Source organism: Sminthopsis crassicaudata, chromosome 2, assembly GCF_048593235.1.
Source record: "Sminthopsis crassicaudata isolate SCR6 chromosome 2, ASM4859323v1, whole genome shotgun sequence".
In the NCBI taxonomy this organism is placed as follows: Eukaryota; Metazoa; Chordata; class Mammalia; order Dasyuromorphia; family Dasyuridae; genus Sminthopsis; species Sminthopsis crassicaudata.
This window is the reverse complement of record NC_133618.1, coordinates 358,951,527-358,973,784: the sequence shown is the minus strand read 5'-3', so window position 1 is coordinate 358,973,784 and position 22,258 is coordinate 358,951,527. Positions and strand designations below refer to the sequence as shown.

General features: G+C 31.8%; 1 protein-coding gene across 1 annotated transcript in view; it reads left to right on the top strand.

Moving 5' to 3' along the window:
* The window catches only part of DDX46 (DEAD-box helicase 46), a 48,358-nt gene that overhangs the window by 18,594 nt on the left and 7,506 nt on the right, over window positions 1-22,258 (top strand). Inside the window, exons 8-20 of the mRNA XM_074284799.1 lie at window positions 1,528-1,641; window positions 2,369-2,534; window positions 3,196-3,316; window positions 3,774-3,949; window positions 4,840-4,961; window positions 6,322-6,400; window positions 8,166-8,248; window positions 12,565-12,729; window positions 14,230-14,392; window positions 17,190-17,383; window positions 18,188-18,325; window positions 18,636-18,785; window positions 21,758-21,934. Coding sequence (XP_074140900.1) covers window positions 1,528-1,641; window positions 2,369-2,534; window positions 3,196-3,316; window positions 3,774-3,949; window positions 4,840-4,961; window positions 6,322-6,400; window positions 8,166-8,248; window positions 12,565-12,729; window positions 14,230-14,392; window positions 17,190-17,383; window positions 18,188-18,325; window positions 18,636-18,785; window positions 21,758-21,934 — 1,848 coding nt within the window. The remainder of the gene's footprint in view (window positions 1-1,527; window positions 1,642-2,368; window positions 2,535-3,195; window positions 3,317-3,773; window positions 3,950-4,839; window positions 4,962-6,321; window positions 6,401-8,165; window positions 8,249-12,564; window positions 12,730-14,229; window positions 14,393-17,189; window positions 17,384-18,187; window positions 18,326-18,635; window positions 18,786-21,757; window positions 21,935-22,258) is intronic.

Genomic DNA, 22,258 nt, shown 5'->3' with positions numbered 1-22,258 from the left:
ATGATGGAAAGCAGTCAAACCATTGTATTTCAGGATATCATGGTGCCAGGTACATATTTGGCATTTAACTAGTGTTTATTGATTATAAATTGTAGAGAAATTTGCTAGAAATGTTGAAAAAGTGTGATATATTCCAAATGACAAAATTAATAGGAAGTGAACTTCAAACTCACCTTACTCAGATACACAATTATCCAGTTTCAAGACTAAATTTATCATTCTAAGATAAAAATTTACAAGCTGTCTGGAAAAAAAAATTTCAAAGCACAGAAATTTGAACTCTATAAGATATTTACACAAAATTAAGAAATGATATAAGACAAAAGACAAAATAGATTTCTTGAATTTCATTTCTAGATCAGCTTTGTAGCAAAAACAGTGATTCTTTTAAAAAACTACAATAGCCATTTAAGGATAAATTTGTTTAGGCCAGAGACTATTAAGGTACCTGTGATCTAAAAAGAATTTCACAAAGACAGAAATGTGTTTTGTAATGAGCCAGTACTCTGGAGAAATATACTTAGAGGCAAGGATTCTTACAACAAAGTGTTAACCTCAGTGGAATTGATAAGACAATGGTAATCTAGTTTATCATGATGATTAATAGTTCAGTATGATTGATTTAATCTTATAACAAATAATGGTTCCCTAGTAATAAATGATTGGCTTATACTCAGTATGATGAATGAACCCTCTCCTTTTCCACCTCTCCTCAGTATAACACATATAATCAAGAATTGAGAAATGAATAACTAAACTCATTGTAGCATTGTAGCATTGGAATATTATACTGTAAGAAATGGAAGAATACAAAGAAAAATAGGAAGACACTGAAATGCTGTAGTATGAAGAACTATAATGAAAATTATATATACAGCAACTATACCATGAAAACAATAGTAACAAAATCTGGGAAAATATATAGAACCAAAGTTCAGAAAGGGACTTGGAAATAAGATGATTTAATTTCTTTGTTGAAAGTTAATATGTAATTTTTAAAAACTATTACAGAAATTTGTAGACTTGAACAATCTTTTTTGGTTTTAATTTTTGTTTGAGCAGGTATGGATTTGTAATTTACAAGGTTATGATAATTTATGTTTTTAAAAAATTTTTTTTAATGATTCTTAATCTGAGATTTTGGTTTTGTTATTAACTCTACTACTAGTTTCTTTTATAACTTTGGAAAAGTAAGGTAGTTTTTTAATTTTTTTCTCCTATCAAAAGTGCCATAATACTGATCAATTGTGCAAATATGGAATTTAAAAGTTTCTTACTTTTAAGTTAAATATATTTGTACTTTTAGTAAAGGCAACATTAAGCTTTTTTTTATTTTTATTTTTAAAAATAATACTATATTGTATAATAATCCATTGTATAAACCAATAAAAAAAAATACACATTCTTATTGTTTGATTTATCACTAACTTGCCGTATAGCTAAGCTAAGTCTGGTGTTTAAAACTAGTGTGATATAGTCTGCTGAAAGTTTTCAGCTTTGTGGGAAATTTTATGTCTTATGTTTCAGAAATCAGGACCAACTGTTACAAAAGTTGTCACTGTTGTGACAACTAAAAAGGCTACTGTGGAATCTGAAAAGAAGAAAGGAGAACTCATGGAAAATGACCAGGACGCAATGGAGGTAGTTCATCATTCATGTTGATTGAAGTCTTACTGGGTTCATGACCTTTCATCAGAAAGTATTTATGGATAGGCTTTTATAGAAGCCTTATCAATTCAGTACAATAAAATTAGAAAAGATAGTTCTTCTGTTTTATTCTCCATTATTCAGTTATAAGTAAGTTAGAAAATTTGTTGGCTAAATTTGTAGACCATTTTAGAAAAAAAGTGGGGCAGCTAAGTGGGGCAGTGAATAGAACATCAGACCTGAGTTCAAATGTAACCTCAGACACTTAACACTTTCTAGCTGTGTGACCCTAGGCAAGTCACTTAACCCCAATAGCCTCAGGGGAAAAAAACCCAGTTATTTTTACCATTATTGGTTATTTCAATTTTTTATGTAAAAAAGAATAAGAAAAAAACCCCACCACTTTTTTGCTTCTGTAGGCAGAAAACACTAAATGATGACACAGTTGTATTTTAGAATAGTTAAATATTTTAAGATTAATTTTAAGACTATTCCTTCTATTGCAGTAAAATAATGCTTTGCCAGACTTCACTGAAAATTTTAGTCAAAACGGTTCCCTTTAAAAAAGTCTTAAAAGGTCTATAGTATTGGAATTGTCACAAAAGCTAAGTGTGAGTTTACAAGAGGAGGCAACACAAAGATAATTGATTTCTAGTGAATTAAAATTTGGGAAAGAACCATGTTTTTCAAATGAGTAATTTTATAATTTTCTAATTTGTAGTATTCCTCAGAAGAAGAAGAAGTTGATCTTCAGACAGCTCTAACAGGTTATCAGACCAAACAGAGGAAGCTCCTAGAACCAGTTGATCATGGAAAAATTGAATATGAACCATACAGAAAAAACTTTTATGTTGAAGTTCCAGAGCTGGCAAAAATGTCTCAAGATGGTAAATTAATATATTTTTAGTCTTGGGGATATTTTAATATTGTCCAAAGAATAGAGGATATCTGGAAAGAAGCAAGACTCCCCTATACCAAATAAAGTGTTTCTCTTGCATTTTTCTTGTTTTAGCTTAAGAAGGTAAATGGGAAAACTGGTGTTACCTTTGTGATGTGATACCTTTGTGAGGACCTGGAAAGCCCTCAGATAGGCTTTGTTTAAATATCATTTTCAGACATTAACATAAACATATTTATTTATTTTTATTATAGCTTTTTATTTACAAAACATGTGCATGGGTAATCTTTCAACATTAACCCTTGCAAAACTTTCTATTCCAACTTTTCCCCTCCTTCCCCTCATCCCCCCCCCCCCCCCCAGATGGCAGGTAGTCTAATTTAACATGTTAAATATGTTAAAGTATCTACATTAACATAAATATTACAACCTAACTATTATCTTTGTAAATTGGATTTACCTGATCAGGAGTAGTGACTCCCTTTTTCACTAACCCATGTGTTTTTCTCTATTGTTTGGAATAAGTTAAATAATAAGTCAAATCAAAGTAAAGATTCAGAATATCACTGGGTCTAATTAAAAACTAACAAAATACTTCTATTTATATAGAAAATACTTTATAGTCTTTAATCTTAGATTATGTTTTACAGAGGTGAATATATTTCGGTTGGAAATGGAGGGGATTACAGTCAAAGGAAAAGGCTGCCCCAAACCAATAAAAACTTGGGTCCAGTGTGGAATTTCAATGAAGATATTAAATTCCCTCAAGAAGTAAGTGGGTTATGTAATCATTAGTCCCCTTTTGATTATCAAATTAGTCTACGTAATGATTATCAAAATTATTACTCCACATTTTCAGATATTTGGCAATGTGTTTCTTAATAGAATAGTTCCATCTCCTCTCTCCCCCTCCCCCCAATAGGTGTTTGAAAAGCTGAGTTTGGAAATTTTAGCAGTATGTAAAAATATTCTTTTTTTTTTTTTTTTTTTTAAGAATAGGTTTTTATTTTTCAAATATTTATATTTTCAAAATACAAAGATAGTTTTCAACATTCACCCTTGCAAAATCTTGTATTCCCTATTTTTTTCCTACCCTTCCCACCTTCTGCCTCCATTTACACAGCAAGTAATCCAGTATAAGTTAAACATGTGCAGTTTTTATAAACATATTTCCACATTTAAAAGATTGTTTGTCTTAACTTTTTTTTTTCTTGTTTTTCTTTTCAAGACATTGTTATGAAAAGCCTACACCAATCCAGGCCCAAGCCATACCAGCTATCATGTCTGGAAGAGATTTGATTGGCATTGCCAAAACAGGAAGTGGAAAGACGATTGCTTTTCTCTTGCCCATGTTTAGACACATCATGGATCAAAGGGCTTTAGAGGAAGGAGAGGGTCCCATAGGTACAGATTCCTTTTCTTAAAAGTTTTTCTAGGTTGTGTTGAGTGTTAACCACATAAGACCTGATAAGCTGTAATATTCATAAGTGTGACAATAAAAATGTCTTTGTATACATTCCCTGTATCAATTTGGCACTTTGGGGCTGATTTCCCCTTACCAGCAGGTGGAGTGAGAATCTTCCGAGCTCTGGAGTGACATCTCAGAAGTACAAAAACAACCTCTCTCCTGGCACAGCTCAGTTTTTAAACTCTGACTCGGCAGGTAGACTCCTTGTGCATCTATCTGTTTATTTATGTTGAGAATTGTTCTTGGCCAGTATCCATGGATCTATAAACTTGATGCAAAACATAAGAGGGAAATTTAGTTTCCCTTATATTTTAGCATTGGAAGCATTTAGTGCCAGAATCTTATCAGATCCTCAGAAACAGAGTTTTTGGCTCATTTTGTCAGAGATTTTTTTTAAACTCCAGTAAAGTTTTGGAAAATTGTACACTTCCTCTCTTGGAAACAGAGGGGAATAAGTAGTTCTTCTTTATCTATAATCTCTTGAAGATTGTCTCCTGAAACAGCTTGTGAATTCTGGCATCACAGTGAGTGACTTAATTTTCCTTCGTTATGATTTACACTTGACGTTTACTTTCAATTCGAACAAGACTTTTTCATACGTTGACTGAGGAATTTTCCCCCTCATTTATCTTTCAAGTAGCCTGTTACTAAAGGTGCAGTTAAATTTTATATTTAGCTTTTAAAGCTGCATAAAGTAAATCAAAACATTAAAATTTAGACTATAAGTTATCTGAACTTCATTGCTAAGATTTATATTTACTCTTTAAAAGAATAACATTTCTTTACAATTTTGGTGGTTAGACTTGTAACATATTTATCTTTTCAGCTGTCATCATGACTCCAACTAGAGAGCTGGCTTTACAAATTACTAAAGAATGTAAGAAGTTTTCCAAGACATTGGGCCTTAGAGTTGTATGTGTCTATGGAGGGACCGGAATCAGTGAACAGGTATTGTGAAAGCATATTTAAAACCTTTTTAAAAATTTACCTGAAAATATTAAATAAGATTTCTCTAGCCTTTTTGAACTCTTCCTCTAAAGATGTAAAGGAAAAGTTGAGGCCTGTCTTAAAGAAATGGATTAAGGGTGATAACCAAACCTAACTCTTGTCTAGGTAATTGCCTCTCCACCCATCTGAAGTATTTTGAAGCCACATCTCACCTATGGAAACAAGAAACCCTTTTCAGTACTTGAGGAGACTTGGTCAAAGAAGGAACTGAGAAGTGATTTATGGAGTATTAGTCCCACACTATATTTTGTATATGATCTTTATTTAAAATTACTATCACTGCTACCTCAGATCATCTTGAGTTAAAGCATACAGTTCTAGTTTGGAAATTTCTTTTTGAAGGTTAGAAATGCTTGGATTTAAAATAATTCTAAAGTAAATGAAATTGTTGCATGTGTATGTGGCTAGGAGAAAGAGACATATAACAGATATTCTTTTTCCTATCTTCTGTAATCAAGTTTTTCAATAAAGTACATTGGTAATGTTGCCATCTCAGGGATAACACTATTTTATTTAGTACTTGATTGATGGCTCTTGAAGTTGCATAAGAATGTCAATAATGAGAAAACTTGTCGCTTGTGATTCTGTTGTGCTTGACAGTTTTCAGGTAGTTTTGACAACATACTATCTTGCTGATTCTTATAAAAGCCCTGTGAAATAGGTGAGACAGATATTCAAGCTCAGAGCAAGGAACTGAATTTTCTGAAATTATTTGATCAGTAAGTGGCTGAGCTGGAACTAAATTCATTGACAGTGCTCTTTCTAGGATGCTGTATTATCTTTCAGAAAAGATAGTCTTTAAATAAATAAAATGAAATAAATGCTAATTTAAAAATATTCCAAAAAAGCAATATTTAAATGAACCTTTATTCTCTATTGTATTCTGCATATATATATATATTTAACTTGATAAAACATGTTTTTAACACTTGAAAGATTCTTTTAAAATTCATTTGAATAATCATTTAAATTGGTATTGCTCTATGTTAAATTTCTTTTGTGCATTTGAAGATCATTGGGAAATGAAAGTAATACTAAAACAAATTCTTTATTTTCTTTACCATTTTGACCTTATACCTATTGGGACATTTGTATGTGATGCTGCCAGATTGAGTTTGATTTTGCTAGGTTAAACTTTAGAGGCTTTGGGTGCTGCTTATCAGCTTTGAGCTATTGCCTTTAATAATTTATTTTACAGAAAGACCAAGTGACATATTTTCAAGTCTGTGTGAATTGTCCTTAGGAAAATGACTGATGTTGAGTGTTAATTAGTTGGTAAATATATTGTCTTTCTTATTAGATTGCCGAATTGAAAAGAGGTGCTGAAATTATTGTTTGCACACCTGGTCGAATGATTGATATGTTAGCAGCTAATAGTGGTGAGTGAAAGACTTTTTTTCTTATATTTTTTCTTTGTTATGGGATGTTATACAGTTTTTTGCTTAAGTAAAAGCATATTCAAGAAAAAATTGTAATGAATTGTTTTCTGGAATTCACTTCTTAAAGCTGTAATATCTTGAATTTTATGTTTGATGTTTTGTTATAGAATGGCCTCCAAAAACTAAAATTTAAGACATATTACTTATATAATGAAGGGATTACAACACATTTTAATTTGAATGCATATATTTACATTTGAGTTTTTCTATTTGAGGTTAATTTGAGGTTTCTGCAGCAAATTAAACACTTTTGGGGTTTTTTATACTTATATCTAATAATCCTTAACATTAAAATATATCAGCTTAATTTTATTCTAAATTTATTGTTTTATTTTAAAAATCACTATTTTTGGTAAATTTTTGGTAAATTTGAGAAATTTGAAATTTTTTTCCTTAAGCAAGTGTTGGTATTAAGAATTAAATCAAGATATTGCAGCTTCAAGAAATGTTTACTTTTGTAAATATTGCATGTTTTTAGACAAATCTTAATGTTTTATTGAATTATTCCAAATCAAAACTATTACTAAACTTTTGACATTATTTAACTTCTGTGGAAAAAGGCCCTTCAAGATTTATAGAACTGGGCTTCCAAGACTTTAACCATCCAAAGGTAGGTACTTTAATGCTGTTCCCAAATTTTGCCAAAGTACTTGGGCTTGAATATAAAATTGTAATATGGGTAGTTTTTAGAAATTACTTCTTTGTTTTAATATGTAAGGGAAAATACTTTCAAGAGTTTACAACATAGTATTTAAACAAAGCAAAATAATTTAAGGACTGCCTGCAGTTGTGCTTTTTTTTTTCTTTTAGAGTTGTAGCTATTACTGTTAACGTGAATTCAGGAAATTGTTATTAAAAGATGCTAGATAATCATATCTGAAAAATATAATATATAAAAAGTTTGATTAATTATGCATTGCTCCAAACACTTTGAATTTGACCTTTTTTCCTTTTGAAATCTTCTGAATTTATTTTTCCTTTAATAGTTCTTGAATTTGCTTTTAAAAGCCAACTGATTTAAAGTTAACATTCTTAGAAGTGCTTATTAATTCTGTGCTCTGTTCTGTTCAATTTTCATCGGTAATGAAAGCTATTGATCTTATTTGAACCACAGTGACAAAATTTAACTAAATTGGATCCTCATACAGAAAATTGGTTTTTATGTATAACGGTATGTTTTATGTTGGATGATATTAATAATCCCTTATGCCTATCAGATTTTTCTAAATATATGATCATAGATTATAGACTATTTTGAAGAGAGATTTACTGAGACTGGATCAGTTAGCACTGGAACCTTGCCTTCCACACATACGCTGTAATCTCTAATATGTTTTTTCCTAGGTGATGCTGTCAAATAATGGCTGATGTGGCTCGATGCTTCATCTCAGTCTTAGTTTTATGATGTGTTTTGGAGAGGGCTGTTTTCTGAGTTTTACAGGTTCTTCAGGCCCTATGATGGTATGCAAGAGAAGAGTTTGAAAAAATAAAGGGCCTCATATACCCATTGCCAGAATATATTTGCCATTAGATTAAGACAATTAAGATTGAAATCTAATTCACTGTTTTAAAAATATTTACCTATCCCCCTCTGCTTAAATTAGTTAGTTTAGTTCCCTTACAGTTTTTTTAAAAATCCTTGGTACTTAAAAAATGACTTACAATTGATTTTTGGTTCCTGTTTTTATTTTTCTTCTTATTATAGGTAGGGTGACAAACCTTCGAAGAGTAACATATGTAGTTCTTGATGAAGCAGATAGAATGTTTGACATGGGTTTTGAGCCACAGGTAAAAATTGAATTTATTTCTTTCCAAAACATTTTGTCTCTACATCATAGTTGTCTCTACATCATAGTCATGTGGGAATCTCCTCGTTAGATTACACACTCCTTTGTAACAAAAAACGATGAAGCAAAAACATATTCCAATGACTGCACCTGATAATGTATAGAATATTATGCTCTAATAGTTCTCTATTTCAGTGCTATATGAAAGCTATGCTTTCATTATCTAATTTTCTGGGACCATCATTTATTCAGGTTGGCTTTAATAAGTTTTTCATTATTTCATGATATTCATTATATAGAACATCATTTCACTTTATGTTAATTCGTACAAATCTTTTAACTGAATTCTCATTTCTTATTGAATAGTAATATTCCATTTTTATATAACATACACTAGTAAAAGCTATATAGTGAATTAAAATAAATCGATAATGTCAAAAGCTATTCCTCAATAGGTAGATGTTTTTAAAATATAATTTTTTTTCTCAATAGTATTTTATTTTTTCAAATACATGTAAAAATAGTTTTCAAACATTCAGGGTTTTCTTGTTTTTTATTTTTTATATTATAGCTTTTTATTTACAAAACATATGCATGGATAATTTTTCAACATTGACTCATGCAAAACCTTCTGTTCCAACTTTTTCCCTCCACCCCCTACCTAGATGGCATGTAGTCCAATACATGTTAAATATGTTAAAATATATGTTAAATACAATATACGTATACATATTCATACAGTTATCTTGCTGCACAAAAAAGATCAGATTTTGAAAAAAAACAAAAACAAAAAAACCTGAGAAAGAAAACAAAAATGCAAACAAACAACAGAAGGAGTGGAAATGCTATGTTGTGGTTCAAACTCATTTCCCATAGTTCTCTTTCTGGGTGTAGCTGATTCTCTTCATTATTGAACAATTGGAATTGGTTTGGATCATCTCATTGTTGAAGAGAGTCATGTCCATCAGAATTGATTATTACATAATGTTGTTGTTGAGGTGTATAATGGTCTCCTGGTTCTGCTCATTTCACTTAGCATTAGTTCATGTAAGTCTCTCCAGGCCTCTCTGAAATCATTCTTCTGGTCATTTCTTACAAAACAATAATATTCCATAACATTCATATACCACGGTTTATTCAGCCATTCTCTAATTGATGGGCATCCATTCATTTTCCAGTTTCTAGCCACTACAAAAAGGGCTGCCACAAACATTTTTGTACATACAGGTCCCTTTCCCTTTTTAAAGATCTCTTTGGGATATAAGCCCAGTAGTAACATTGCTGGATCATCAAACATTCATTTTTGTAAGCTTTTTTCCCTCCCTCTTTCATCTCTCCTTTTCTTAAGAGAGCAAGCAATTTGAAAAAGGTTATACATGTACAATCATTTAAGACATATTTCCATATTAGGTTGTGAAAGAAAAATCAGAACAAAAGTGAAAACATGAGAAAGAAAAAGCAAGCACAAACAAAAAAAGGTGAAAATAGTATGCTTTGATCTACAGTCAGTCTCCATAGTTTTCTCTCTGAATGTGGATAGCATTTTTCTCCCCAAGTCTATTAGAATTATCTTGGATCACTGTATTGCTGAAAAGATCTAAGTCTTTCATAGTTGATCATTACATAATATTGCTGTTGATATGTACAATGTTCTCCTGATTCTGCTTACTTCACTTAGCATCGTTTCATGTAAGTCCTTCCAGGCTTTTCTTAAGTCAGTGTGCTCATCATTTCTTATAAAACAATAGTATATTGTTCCATCACAATTAGATACCATAACTTATTTAGCTACTCCTAAATTGATGGACATCCACTCAATTTCCAATTCTTTGTCACCACAAAAAGAGCTGCTTTATATATTTTTTTACATGTGTGTCTTTTGCTTTCTTTTAATGATCTCTTTGGGATACAGACCTAGTAGTGGCACTGCTGGTTCAAAGGGTATATACAATTTGATAACCCTTTGGACATAGCTCCATATTGTTCTCCAAAATAGCTGCATCAGATCACAGCTCCACCAACAATGTATTGGTGTTCCAGTTTTCCCACATCTCCTTCAACATTTCTCATATCTTTTGTTATCATTTTAGCCTGTTTGAGAGGTATAAGTTGGTACCTCAGAGTAATTTTAATTTGCATTTCTCTAATCAGTAGTGATTTTTTCATATGACTATGAATGGCTTTAATTTTTTCATCTGAAAATTGTTCAATCCTTTGATCATTTGTCAATTAGAGAATGACTTTTATACATTTGACTCAGTTCTTATACATTTTAGATGAGATTAATTCTCTGAGTCACATATGAATATATGTTTTGACATTTTATAACCATGTCTTATACAACATAGGAAAAGAATTGGGAAAAGGTAACATTATAAGTGTTTAGGGGATAAATTGAATTAGAATAAAACTATTAGAATAGGAATTTTTTTTGGGGGGGCAATTATGTATATAGTAGCTTAACAAAAACTGTGTGTGTGTATGTGCCTTTTTTCTTTTTTTGGCTGAGGCAAGAGGTTAAGTGACTTGCCCAGGGTCACACAGATAATGAAGTGTTGTGTCTGAGGTCAGATTTGAACTTGGGTTCTCTTGATTTCGGAGCTGGTGCTCTATCTACTAAGCTACCTAATTGTCCCATGTGTTATGTCTATGTGTGTCTTTTTTATGGATAAAATTTATATATAGATTAGAATTAGAAAATAACTCTTAAAGGAAACAACAAATGGACATATCATTTAGTATATTTATACCTTGGAGATTTTAAAAGTTCCAGCAAAAGTCTGGTAAATCCATTGTTGGAGTTTAGAAAGGCATGAGTAAGAATCACAAAAGTTTAGAAAACATGGGATCCATTAAAGTGACAATAATATCTTCAATTTGTAAAGCTTTTTATAGTTTACAGAGCTCTTTCATGTACATTCTCATTTAATCCTTACCGCTTACCTGACAGAGGTTATTAAGTAAAACTACTTTTTACATTTTATAAATACTAACTGCTATTATTTAGGACCAAGGTTGATAGCTCTTATTAAAAGGATGAATGATTGAGGATATATTGAGCTAGAATAGGCATTAGATGTAAAAATTGTTTCCTAACTTTCTGCTTCCCTTCTAATCTTGGTTGCCTTGGTTTTGTTTGTGAAAAAATCTTTTTAATATGATGTAATCAAAATTATGCATTTTGCATTTCTTAATGTTCTCTATATTGTTTGGTCATAAATTCTTTCTCCAAAGATTCAATAGGTAAACTATCCCTTGCTCTCCTATTTTGCTTATGGTATCACTCTTTATGTCTTAATCATGAACCCATTTCAATTTTATCATTGCATAGGGTATGAGATATTGGTCTATGCCTATCTTCTGCCTTTCTGCTTTCTAGTTTTCTCAAACATTTTTTGTTCAATAGCGAGTTCTTATCCCAGAAGCTGAAGTTTGATTTATCAAACAGAAGATATCTTGTGTACCTAACCTATTTCACTGATCCACAACTCTCATTTTTTAGCCAGTACCAAATAGTTACAAAGCAGATTTTAAAATTCCTTCTTTAATATCATTTCTACTGATAATATATAGTTTTTGGTATAGATTCATTAGACAGTGCCAAGATATTTGGTGGTAAGAACTTTCTTTTTCTGGGTATTCAGTGGCTCTGGAGTAGCAGTTAGAGGAGCAATTAGTTGCCAGGCCACATCTCCATGGGGATGGGGATGGGGATGGGGATGGGGTGGGTGAGAGGTGCTTCCCAAGATGTGGTCTGACATTGTGCTGTTAGCCCTGCTCTTCCATAACTCTTGTATGCCTGTCTTGAACTAACTCTATCAAGATCTGATGGGGGTATGATCTGATGCTTGCTGCTTCCTGTCTCTTCTTTAGCATGCCTTGTTGCTTTAGCTAGGTTAGCTTGCCTGCCTTCTTTGTGATGGCTGGTTGATATTTGGGGATGACTGACCCCTACTGGGCTACCAGGACTAGTGGCTCAAGAGGAGTTGCCACTTTCAAGGCCTCTTGGGCCTAATTTTTTGTGACAGTTGTTTACTTTGTGACAAGACAAGTCATTTAACCTGTCAGTGCCCTAGTTTTCTCACCTATAAAATGAAGAAAATCTGTAGATCTTCTCATAGAGCTACTCTGTGAATTAAATGAATGGATTAAAGCATTTTGTAAATTTCCAGGCACCATAATGATGTTGCCTATAATTACCTTGTGATAGACAAAAGAGACTAATTTTAGTGTTGTTCTTACTTACAGTGTTATTTTCTCCAGGGAAGTTTTGGAGAGATACTAATCATGACTGTTTATTTACTGTATTTCCAACAGGTCATGCGCATCGTGGATAATGTCCGACCTGATCGACAAACTGTTATGTTTTCTGCCACTTTTCCTAGAGCAATGGAGGCTTTGGCCCGTCGGATCCTGAGTAAACCCATTGAAGTACAGGTTGGAGGCAGAAGCGTGGTTTGCTCTGATGTTGAACAGCAGGTGGTAAGTAGAACCCTTTGTGAAATGTAATTGTTCATAGCTAAATTTTCATTGTTGAATCTAGCCTTATAGCTAAGCAGTGGAATTCATTCCTTTAGAACAGGGGTTCTCAAACTACAGCCTGTGGGCCAGATATGGCCTGCCGAGTTATGGCAAATGGGCTGAAGGGCAGAGACAGAGTGTGAGTTTTTGTTTTTACTATAGTTCGGCCCTCCAACAGTCTGAGGGTCAGTGAACTGGCCCCCTATTAAAAAAATTTGAGGACCACTGCTTTAGAATAATAATTAAACCAGGGGCTGACCTGCACAGCTGCCTTCTTAGCTTGAGGGGGTGGGGGTGGAGGTGGGGGTGGGGGTTGTTGATAGAGGGGAGGATCAGACATTGTTTATCACCATTACCATTCCTTATCCCAACACTTTTGTAGGTAAAGCACTATTTTCAAGAGACAGAGGACCTGATTTGAGTCCTAGTTCTGATATTTACCATCATTTTGTGATGGTAACTTCTTTCAATCTATAAGATTTCCTTACTTATAAAATAAGTAAGTAGTTCAGCAAAACCAACTAACACATTAATTGTATCAGCTTATATCATATATTTCATTTCTCTGGACCTTTTTTATTTTCCAAGGGCTATGCTATGAGAAGTTAGATAATTACTTCCAAAAGTTAGGTAGGGAATTGATTAATTTAGCATCTCTTTTTGGATTGTGAAAACCATTAAACTTTGAACTTCTGAAAGCTAAAAAAAAATCTTCCATTCAATGAAATTCAATTCAGCAAAAAATTGTTAAGTACCTTCTAAGAGCAAAGCACTCTTCTAGGATGTAAAAACAAAACAAAATAATTAATGCATCTAAGGAGCTGAAACGTTATTGGGAAAATACTAATGAATAAAATCACTTTTCTGGATTTCACTTGCCTCATCTCTAAAAGTTGTGGGGATTTTATTAGAAGACCTCCTTGGTGTCCCTCTAGCTCTAGAGAAGATGTATAGAAATAAATATATACTGTATGACTCGAGGAAAGAAAGAATGTTAATACCTTGGATCCAGGGTAAGGTCAGGGAATGCTTTACAGAAGAGGTGATAATCATTCTGGGTCTGAATTAAGGACGAAGATTCAGGCAAAAAAGAAGGGAACAGAACAGACAAGCATAAAAAGGGATTACATGTAATTGACTGTCTATGACTGCCCATTTTTTGTTCTTCTCTTCCCTCACCTATTATGAATATATGGGTGGAAAATCAGAAGTAATAAAACTATTATGTGTATAATGATCTGGAGCTACTATCTGTTCATATTGTAATATCTAGTCACATAGTGATATGGGGAAAATGAGGAGAAAGAACAGATAGTGATTTTTCAGGATGAATAAAAAATTCAGTAATCTTTTTCTTTTTGACTTAATAGGTACTAAAATCATGTTTTGTCACAAAATGTGAATGGAAATCAGTCTAAAGATAATAATAGAATTTATGTTTTGATTTCCTGGTATTTTTAGATTGTAATTGAAGAAGAAAACAAGTTTCTGAAGTTACTTGAGCTTCTGGGTCATTACCAGGAGTCAGGATCTGTTATCATATTTGTAGATAAACAGGAGCATGCTGATGGTCTTTTGAAGGACTTAATGAGAGCATCTTATCCTTGCATGTCTCTTCATGGAGGTAACGTATATGTATAGATTTGTATGCAGTGAATTTAGTTAATGTCTTTAAATTATTTATTTTCCATTTCTTAGTTTTTATAACTGGAACAGGTTTGAAACTAAGATTGTTATATATTTCATATAGTAAAAAATACTTATCCTTAGCTCAGATTTTTAATACTTAAAAAAGTTACATGTTCTAAGCCATTTTTTGTTATTTTAATTTTATACCTTAAATTCTATGTTGGTTCAAATTTACTTAATCTGGTTATAAAATTGTTAAAATTATTGGGTATTTCCTTCCACACATAAATCTTTAGGTAAGGTTTACATCATTTTGTAAAATGTCTTCAATTATCAGTTTAATTTTCCTTAAATCTTTGTAGTTATCAATTGGCTTATAGAATTTTATGACAGTTTTTGATTATTATTCAGATGTCACAGTTGAGTGATATTTAAATTGTGTCTGTCGTGGTGACATCATTCTACAGTATATTTTTCTAGACTTCATATTTTTTTGGAAGGGAGAAAGGAAGCAACTGGGGTTAAGTGACTTGTCCAGGATCACACAACTTGGCAGTGTTAAGTGTCTGAGGCTTAATTTGAACTCAAGTATTCTGACTTAAGGGACAATGCTCTTAAGTACTGTGCCATCTAATTATCCCAACTTAATATTTTTTTAACATTCAAATTTAACATAAACTATGGAATATATATATATATGTTTATATATATATTTCAAACCAGCTCTTTCCAGCACTATATGCAACATAAATACATTTATTTTAGAAATTTATTTCACTTCCATCATCACTTAAATATTTAAATATATGAAAAGAAACAAAAGACAAGCAAAAACAAACTATCAACTTCTTTCCCTTCCCTTTCTCCCATCCTCAAGCAAAAAACATAAAAAAAGCATAAATTAGCTAGATCATTAATAAAAATATTAAAAACAGTGTGACAACTATATATAAATCACTTAGATCCTGTATCAGAGACCATCTAAGTTGACCCCAAATCATTAATGACTATTTTATGGGTTTATCAATTCATTATTTTCAACTTTTCCACAAGAATATCATGAGAGATTTTATCAAATAAATGGTTTACTAAAATCTAGATAATTTATATCTCTAGCATTCCACTAACCAATAAGTTTAACCTGCCAAAAATAATGTTAGTATGGTCTAGTTTATTAAACTTGATGAAGTCATGCTAAATCTGACTTCAACAACTTCCTTTCTTACTGAACATCTATCTGTTCATTAACCACCCCTTTAAAAATACATTCCAGAATTTTGCCAGGAATGAAATCCAGACTTACTGGCCTATTGTTTTTAGACTTTTTTCTTATCTAAAAATTGGAAATTTTGCCTTCTCTGTACCTATGATACTTTTTTTGATGATCACTGTTTCAGAAATCTTTAAAAATTCTTAGTAAACACATTCATGCTTTTTAATTATCCCAAAATTACCCAGTTTATCTGGGCCCTTCTTGGGGATTCCTGTTTTCAGGCTCACCAGAGAGTTTCCTATGGGGCATTCTTTTAACAGGTTCCCTCTTCCCATTTCAAAGCCATACCCTGGCTCAGATTTCACATTATATGGTTTTTTTACATCATTTAACTGACATAGGAATCACCAACTATAATCCTTCAGTGAGAGAGATGACTACTGTACTTTTTATTATCTGCTCTGCCCTTAGGACTTTCCATCCTATGGAAGTTCATCTCTCTAATATGATTTATATCTCCAATTGAATATTGGCTTTTGTGTTATAACAATATAATGTAATCTTATGACACTAAGAAATGGTTAAAGGGAAAGATTTAGGGAAATCTGTACAATTTTATATGAAGTGAAGTGAGCTAATTTGGGGGCCCAGTTTATACAGTGGCTTTAATATTGCAAAGAAGAATTTAGAACTCTGCTCAGTCCACTGACCAAGCACTACTTGAGCATGCAAGAGACCAATGTTCGAGAAATGTAGCATAAGATATGCCTGATGGACATTGCTGATGTGTGTATTTTTTTATGGGACATTGATTATTTTTTATAAGAGGATTTTTTATTTTGAGGAAGGGATACATTGAAAATAGGGAGTGATAGTTATCAGACAGAATGAAAGAAAAAGAAAACCATATATAAAATAATTAAAAATGTAAAGAAAAGGACAGAAAGATCTTTGGAGGTAAACTCTGACAAGTCCTTTACTATTAAGAATTAATGAGTAGTGTGATTTGGGTAACTTAGAGTCAGGAACACCTGGGTTTGAATTAGCCATAGAAATTTGAACTTTGTGATAGTGGACAAGTCATTAATGAAAAAGATTTGGGGGCAGCTAGGTGGCACAGTGGACCCGAGTTCAAATGTGGTCTCAGACACTTAACACTTCCTAGCTGTGTGACCATGGGCAAGTCACTTAACCCCAGCCTCAGGAAAAAAAAAAAGAAAAAGATTTGCAGTTTCATATATAGCATTCTTTTTCTGTCCTTTTTTTGTGGAAATATGTATTTATTTGATGTTTGTCAAATTCAGAATAACATTAAAAAATTTTTAAAGAAAACATGCACTTTTTAAATGACTTTTTGGAAGCTAAAGATTGATTTTGAAGATGACAGAGAGAAACTTTACTCTGTATTTAATTTTAGTCTTCTATTTCCTGTGTATATTTGATGAATTGGGAGCGTGACCAATGTAAATTGAATTTGTCTCTCTCTTCACATCTAACCTTGATTCATTATTATCCTGTTAGTATGAAATGCAGTATTTAATTTTAAATGGTTTCACATTTTTGTGTGGTTTGTTTGCAGGCATTGATCAATATGACAGAGATAGCATCATTAATGACTTTAAGAATGGGACATGTAAACTTCTCGTGGCCACTTCTGTTGCTGCAAGAGGACTTGATGTGAAGCATCTAATCCTTGTAGTGAATTATAGCTGTCCTAACCATTATGAGGATTATGTCCACAGAGCAGGAAGAACTGGAAGAGCAGGCAACAAAGTAAAAGAAGTTGCATTATTTTGCCATTTTTCTGTAAAATATTTTTCTTGCATTTAAAAAAAAAAATTTGAAATAGAGGTGAGCAAAGGAGCTCAGACCTACTTTGAAAAAGTCTATTTGTAGGGCTTATATGGTATTAATTAGGATTATTGAAGAACTTTTATATATATACAAAAGTGTGAAAGCTTTCTCTATCTAGGGAAACTCATTCTTTACTTCACAGAAATTTAATATGTAAACACTAAATTTGGATTTAATAAAATCTGAGTGGTGTTTATTCAGTTTATACTCTAAATAGTGCTTGCTATTTTAATATAAATGATGATATTTAAAGGTTTGGTTCAGTAGCTTTAGCAACATAATCAGTAATTGTTTTTAGCCTGATCTGATGTTTTGCTCAGCATTAATGTTTTATTATCCCTTTATGATAGGAGATAATGCCTTGATTCTATGAGGGATATTTAACATTTTGAATGGGAGTTCCATGTTGCTTGGAGCAAAATGGCTAGTGAATTTTTATCTTTATCTCTTCATCAATGAGAATTTCACAACGATTTCTCTTTTGCTAAAATTTAACTTAGGCTTTAAGAATTCAGATAACAATGATCCACAATCTGCTGTGATTTTAAGTTTTGTTCTAAAACATCAAATTTGGAAAGTTCCTCTTAAATATTCTTTTTTTAAAGATTTTGACTTTTAATACAAATCAAAGTGGTAAAAATGATTCTTTTAGGGTTTGTATTGCATTATATTGTGTTTTTTTTTTTTTTTTTTTTTTTTTTTTTTTTTTTTTTTAATTGCAAGGGATATGCCTATACTTTTATCACAGAAGACCAAGCAAGGTATGCAGGTGATATAATTAAAGCTTTGGAGTTGTCAGGGACTGCAGTTCCTCCTGATCTGGAAAAACTTTGGAGTGATTTCAAAGATCAACAGAAAGCTGTAAGTAAACCTCTTTATGAACGTGTGTGCGCATGCATACAACCACATCAAATTAATTTTGCCCAAATTGTTAAAATATTTTGAGATTTTTCTGTTTTGTTATTTATAATTCCATCTATGTGTTAAATGTGAGAATTTTTCTTGATTATTGAAATGGCTTGTCTCCATATTAACCTGTCTTTATCAAACTATTATATTACATACACACACACACACACACAAATTGTACATTGGGAAGTAGTTCCATTAGTATACATTAAAAGACTGTCATAAAATGGTATGTGTTCTTTTTTTTTCTTTTTTCTGGTAGGAAGGAAAGATAATTAAAAAAAGTAGTGGCTTTTCTGGTAAAGGCTTCAAATTTGATGAAACAGAACAGGCTTTGGCCAATGAGAGGAAGAAATTACAAAAAGCAGCACTTGGTCTACAGGATTCAGATGATGAAGATACTGCAGTTGATGTAAGTGTTTTCATTTTTAACTTCATTTGCATCAAAAAGTTAAACTTTACCAAAAGCTATTTCTTCATATTATTTGATACTTAATTACTGTAGGAGTACATTTCGGCTTATTGATGTCTTGTCCCATTCTTATTTGGGATGTCAAAGCCTAAACAATGAGCCACAGAGGCTTGGGACTGGGCTATTAATGTAGATAACATGAAAACTAGTATGATTTGGATTTTAAAGTAGAATCAAGTAACTCCACTTAAAACACAATGTTTTTTTAAAGCTTGTCTTCAGAGCTATATTTCAAGAAATAAAATATGAAAACTATGAAGGACAAAAGGCAAATAGTCCCAGCTTCAGTTTTCTTGACTTTGTCTTATCACTGAATTTTTATGACACTCGCTGAGGGTGTGAAGCTGACAACCTTGAGTCCTTTTGCCACCTGTACCTTCTATGTCTCATTCCTATTCTGCCCTACTTTTAACACTGCAATATAGCCCCTAAGAATTAACCGTGGACAGGCATACATATCTACCTCTTTAATTCCTTCAGATGATCCTTTGAGATCTTTTTTGTATATCCTCAATGTCTTATAGCAACATATTATTTCTTTCCTTTTTGTTTATCTTTAAAAGTGTGTGTGTGTGTGTGTGTGTGTGTGTGTGTGTGTGTGTATAGTCTTTTAGTTTTCCACTAGCTCTGGGATGCAAAGAAAATTTTCTAGATTTTCTAGTTTAGGTTCTTCTGAAGAAACCATCTCATTTACAAGTTGTAGGACTAACTCTTCAATGATAGGTATTCTCTACACCACCCCCTTTTACAGACAATGAAGTAATCTCAAAGAGAAAGTGACTTACCTAAAATCTTCTAATTGTCAATCTACTAGTTGCCATTAAATGATATTCATGTCAAATACAATAGTATTATTAAAAAGCACCTTAAAACCAATGGAAATTTTGAAAAATGAGCTTATTATGTGTTAAACAAGGCTGGGACACAAAGGTAAAAACAAACCAAAAAAATCTTTTTTTGGTGGAGCTGAAATTCTCTTGTTTCTTAAGCAGTCCACTTAAATCTTTCTGGAATCTATTTCCTTATTTGTGAAATGGAGGAGTTGAATTAGATGATCTCTTGAAATCCCTTCCTCTCTGAAGCTTTTCCTGTGAACTGGCTTGATTTGGAATTGATTTATTCAATAAATGTTTTTTTAAAATTAACCTCATTCATTTTTAAAATCTTTAATCAAGGTTTTTTCAATATATGGTTCTTAATAGATAGAAAATATTTTCCCTTTGCCACACCTAGAAAGTTTGGGGGTATAAAAAGAGGATTCATTCATTATTATTTGGACAATTCTGAGATTCGTTAGGGTGGTGTTTCTTCCACCTCCCCCAAATTAAATATATGTGTGTTCTTTAAAAGAAAGAGGTTATTTTATAAAAGTAAATCATAATAGCCTTGAAATCATTACATATCCTTTTTTTTTTTAAGTAAAGAGATTATGCCAGACAAGCAGATGCTGAGAAAGGTGAGAGTGGTATAGAGATGATGGATATTCAGTAGAGCCTAAGACTTTTAGCAGACATGGTGGATTGAATGGAAAACCAATTTTCGTTTTTTCCCCTTATTCCCTTAACTTTCTTCACTCAAGAGGCAACTAATTGGCATACTAGAGCAGGAGTTAGGAAGGTCTGATCTTAAATTCTGCCTTTGATACTAGCTGCAGCACTTTAACTTCTGGACCTCAGTTTCACTTGTCAGATGGATTGTGAAAATTAGAATTTGTATATGGGGCTTTGTAAATTTTGAAAAGTTATGTAAATCCTAGCCATTTTTATTAATTGTTAATTATATTTAAAATATAATGATATATCTTTCTCTTACGTGAAAAAGAGTTTGGCTCAAGAAAACTTTCACTATATATTTATTGGATATTCTTGGTAATCCAGAATTCCAAGAGTTTATAGCCTTTATTTGGAGGTAGATAATGAACAGCTTAAGTAACAGTAAGCAGCTCTGCACTTAACTTGCCTTTTGCATTTGGTTGTCTATCATTCTTTCTATTTTCTCTCAACTTAATTTTCTTTACTGTATATGTATGTACTCAATTCTTCCTATGTTCCACAAGTTATTGAATTCTTCAGCAAGAACATTAGGCTGCTTTGTTTTCCCTATGTCTCAGTAGTATAATGAGCTATAGATATTTAATCTGAAATTCTTAGAAGCATCTCCTGCCCTCTATTCTTACCTATTAGAGGGGACTGATTCTTTAAAAATCAAATATGGCAAATAGTCATAGCACATAAATACTTTGATTAGGCTCATATTTTGTTATCTGCTAGATTTTAGTAACATATAAATAAGCACTATAAAGGTAACATAAAATAATACTAAAATAGGTTAGATCTTTTTTGTTAAATAACTTTCATTATTTTCCCTTTTGGCAAAGAAAATGTTAAATTAAGGACTCTTAACCTTTGGTCTACAGACACTCACTCTGCAGGGAAGAACTAATTATATATTTATTTTCACTAACCTCTAACTGAAATTTAGCATTTCATTTAATTTTTAATTAAAAACAAACAAACAATTACTTCATCTGAAGAGTCAGTACAGAAAAAAGACTAAGAATTCTTGGTGTAAAAAAAATGCTAAAAGAGAAGATTAAAAGAAAGAGAATAAGAATCATGATTTCATATGTAGTTATTAATTGTCAAATTAATAAAGAAACAAAACTAAAAGGAAAAAGAAGTATACACTAAGATTTTTTTATCTGTGTGACCATAGATAAGTCATTTAACCTCTCTTGGTCTGTTTCCCATTATGGAAAATGGAGAAAATTATGTTAGTATCACTTACTTCACTTGAGCCTCAAATGAAATAATATATACAATTGAAAAATTTAAAGACCCAAATAAATCTCAGTTATTATTAGATAAAGTGATTTCATAATTTTGCTTTTTTTTTTTTTTTTTTTGCTTTAGATTGACGAACAGATTGAAAGTATGTTTAATTCAAAGAAAAGAGTTAAAGACATGGCAGCTCCTGGAACTTCCAGTGTTCCTGCTCCAACTGCTGGAAATGCAGAAAAACTAGAAATTGCAAAGAGATTGGCTCTGAGAATCAATGCCCAGAAGAATTTAGGAGCCGAGGCTCAGGTATTAAGTGGTTTGTTCAGTGCCTCAGCTCCTTACTTTCTAAACTGTTTAAAAAATGCTGAATTACATAGCTATATTTTAATAACTAGTTATTATAACTTTCTTAATTTGTAGGAAGTTTGACTTTTTTTTTTCCAATGAAATTACTTATATAATAATATTTAAATTGGAGTGCCTAACCTATCATATCTGTAATGGATTATGGTTTATATAAGGAATATACTGATTGGTAACACATACATCCAGAGAAATGTTTCTGAATAACATTGCATATGGCATGTTTTTCATGGGTGACTTTATAATAATGTTTAATAGTCTTTATTATGT